General features: G+C 48.4%; 1 protein-coding gene across 1 annotated transcript; it reads left to right on the top strand.

The window, feature by feature from the left end:
• Window positions 1-358: 358 nt before the first annotated feature.
• On the top strand, window positions 359-924 carry MELLADRAFT_123268 (amine oxidase; the record flags this gene model as incomplete). Its single annotated transcript, XM_007415294.1, has 2 exons — window positions 359-409; window positions 472-924. 2 exons carry the CDS (start codon window positions 359-361, stop codon window positions 922-924), a joined length of 504 nt encoding a protein of 167 aa, XP_007415356.1.
• Between the last annotated feature and the right edge of the window lie 806 nt (window positions 925-1,730).

Genomic DNA, 1,730 nt, shown 5'->3' with positions numbered 1-1,730 from the left:
ATGAGCAATCACCTCAGCGAACAGGCATAGCACTTTGTTACATGACCGGGCACATGCACATGTCACTTTTAGCCCGGAGGAGAAAATCTTGAGGGCGTCAATTGAACACTAGAAAATACGGTGCCATCCAAGCTGCAGGAAGCATTAAAAGCACGCATCTTCAGAACTCCCTTGGCAGCTGAGGTGAAATCAGATGACCAATGGCTGCGAGTAGTCAGGGCGCCGGCCCCGGTGGTTTTGGGCATCAAACCTTGGGGCGCTGATGAAGACGTCACAGTCTGAGTCACTGCATCGATCTCTAGCCCTTGCACTGGCTGTGCAGCTTGATCAATCCCTGATCTCTTTCGCCCATCTCAGAATGAAGGTAGCCGTCATTGGAGGTGGAATCAGTGGACTAGGTGCTGTCTGGGTGAGCGTTTGAGACACCCTCTGAACGTTCCATACTTGATGTTTCACTGACAAATTGATCAGCTTTTGAATGAACATTCCGAGCACCAAGTCGAACTTTTCGAAGCAAATGAATATGTTGGTGGTCATCCCCATACCGTCCCACTCCCCACCAATGCTATGGTAGACACTGGTTTCATCATTTTTAATCGGCTCACGTATCCTAACTTCACCCGACTTCTCACTATACCGGGCGTTCGAAGTGGTCCCTCCGAAATGTCTTTCTCAGTTTGCGTCGGTTCAAAGTATGAGTGGGCTGGGACAGGCTTAATGGCAGCATTTGCTGGGGCATCTGATTGGGGCGCTCAAGCTCGCATGTTGTGTGATATCATCCGTTTCAATGCCAACGCCCCAGACGCCCTGCTCGATCCACGTCCATCGCTGAGTGTTGGGGAATACTTGAACGAAAATGGCTATTCAGATGCGTTCAGGCGTCATTGCCTACTGGTAAGCTCGTTTGTTCCGCATATGTGCTAAAGACTTCATAGGGCTGAATGTCCTCAATTTCAACAGCCAATGACTTCTGCCATCTGGTCAACCCCCGCAGACAAAACCGCTCTGTTATTCCCGGTGAAAACTCTTGTACAATTCTTTCCAATCATCACCTACTACAAGTCTTTGGTCAGCCAGAGTGGTTAACAATCCCTGGGGGCGCTCGTACCTATGTAGAAGCTATATTACGGAACTTCCACAACCTCACCTTCATAAAAGTGCATCTGTGACCTCCATTCGGCGCGAGGGAGATGACAAACTCAGTGTCTTACTCGAGTCTGGGAGGGAGCGTGGGCCATTTGATCAAGTGATTTTTGCTTCTCACACCGACAAGACGTCAAAAATCCTGGCATCCTCTGCATCGGACACAGCCTGCAATCAAGCGTTATCCGTCTTATCTCGATTTTCTTGCACTGCAAACCATGCAGTACTGCATTCTGATCCGAGCTTGACGCCCAAACAGCGTAACTGTTGGACAGCTTGGAACTATGTAATTCACAATTCTGGTGAAGCTTACGAGAAAGATCACGTGGAAGACATTGTTTGTCTGTCGGTCCCCTGTTACTACTCTTCATGCTTGATTGATGCAAAACAAGATTAGTGATATACTTACGTCAAGTGCTGACTATCCATAGGACTTACTGGATGAATCGCCTTCAACCTGATACGTTACCAGAGAGCATCCATGGGCCTGTGTTTGTCAGCCTCAACCCACCCGATAGTGCCATCTTTCCTAAAGATGTCATCGGAAGGTGACATATCATCAACCTGTTAATCAGCTGGAGTGGTAT

This window comes from Melampsora larici-populina (assembly GCF_000204055.1).
Source record: "Melampsora larici-populina 98AG31 unplaced genomic scaffold MELLAscaffold_49, whole genome shotgun sequence".
NCBI classification, from domain to species: domain Eukaryota; kingdom Fungi; phylum Basidiomycota; class Pucciniomycetes; order Pucciniales; family Melampsoraceae; genus Melampsora; species Melampsora laricis-populina.
The sequence above is the reverse complement of the archived record's forward strand: the minus strand, read 5'-3'. Positions and strand labels throughout refer to the sequence as shown.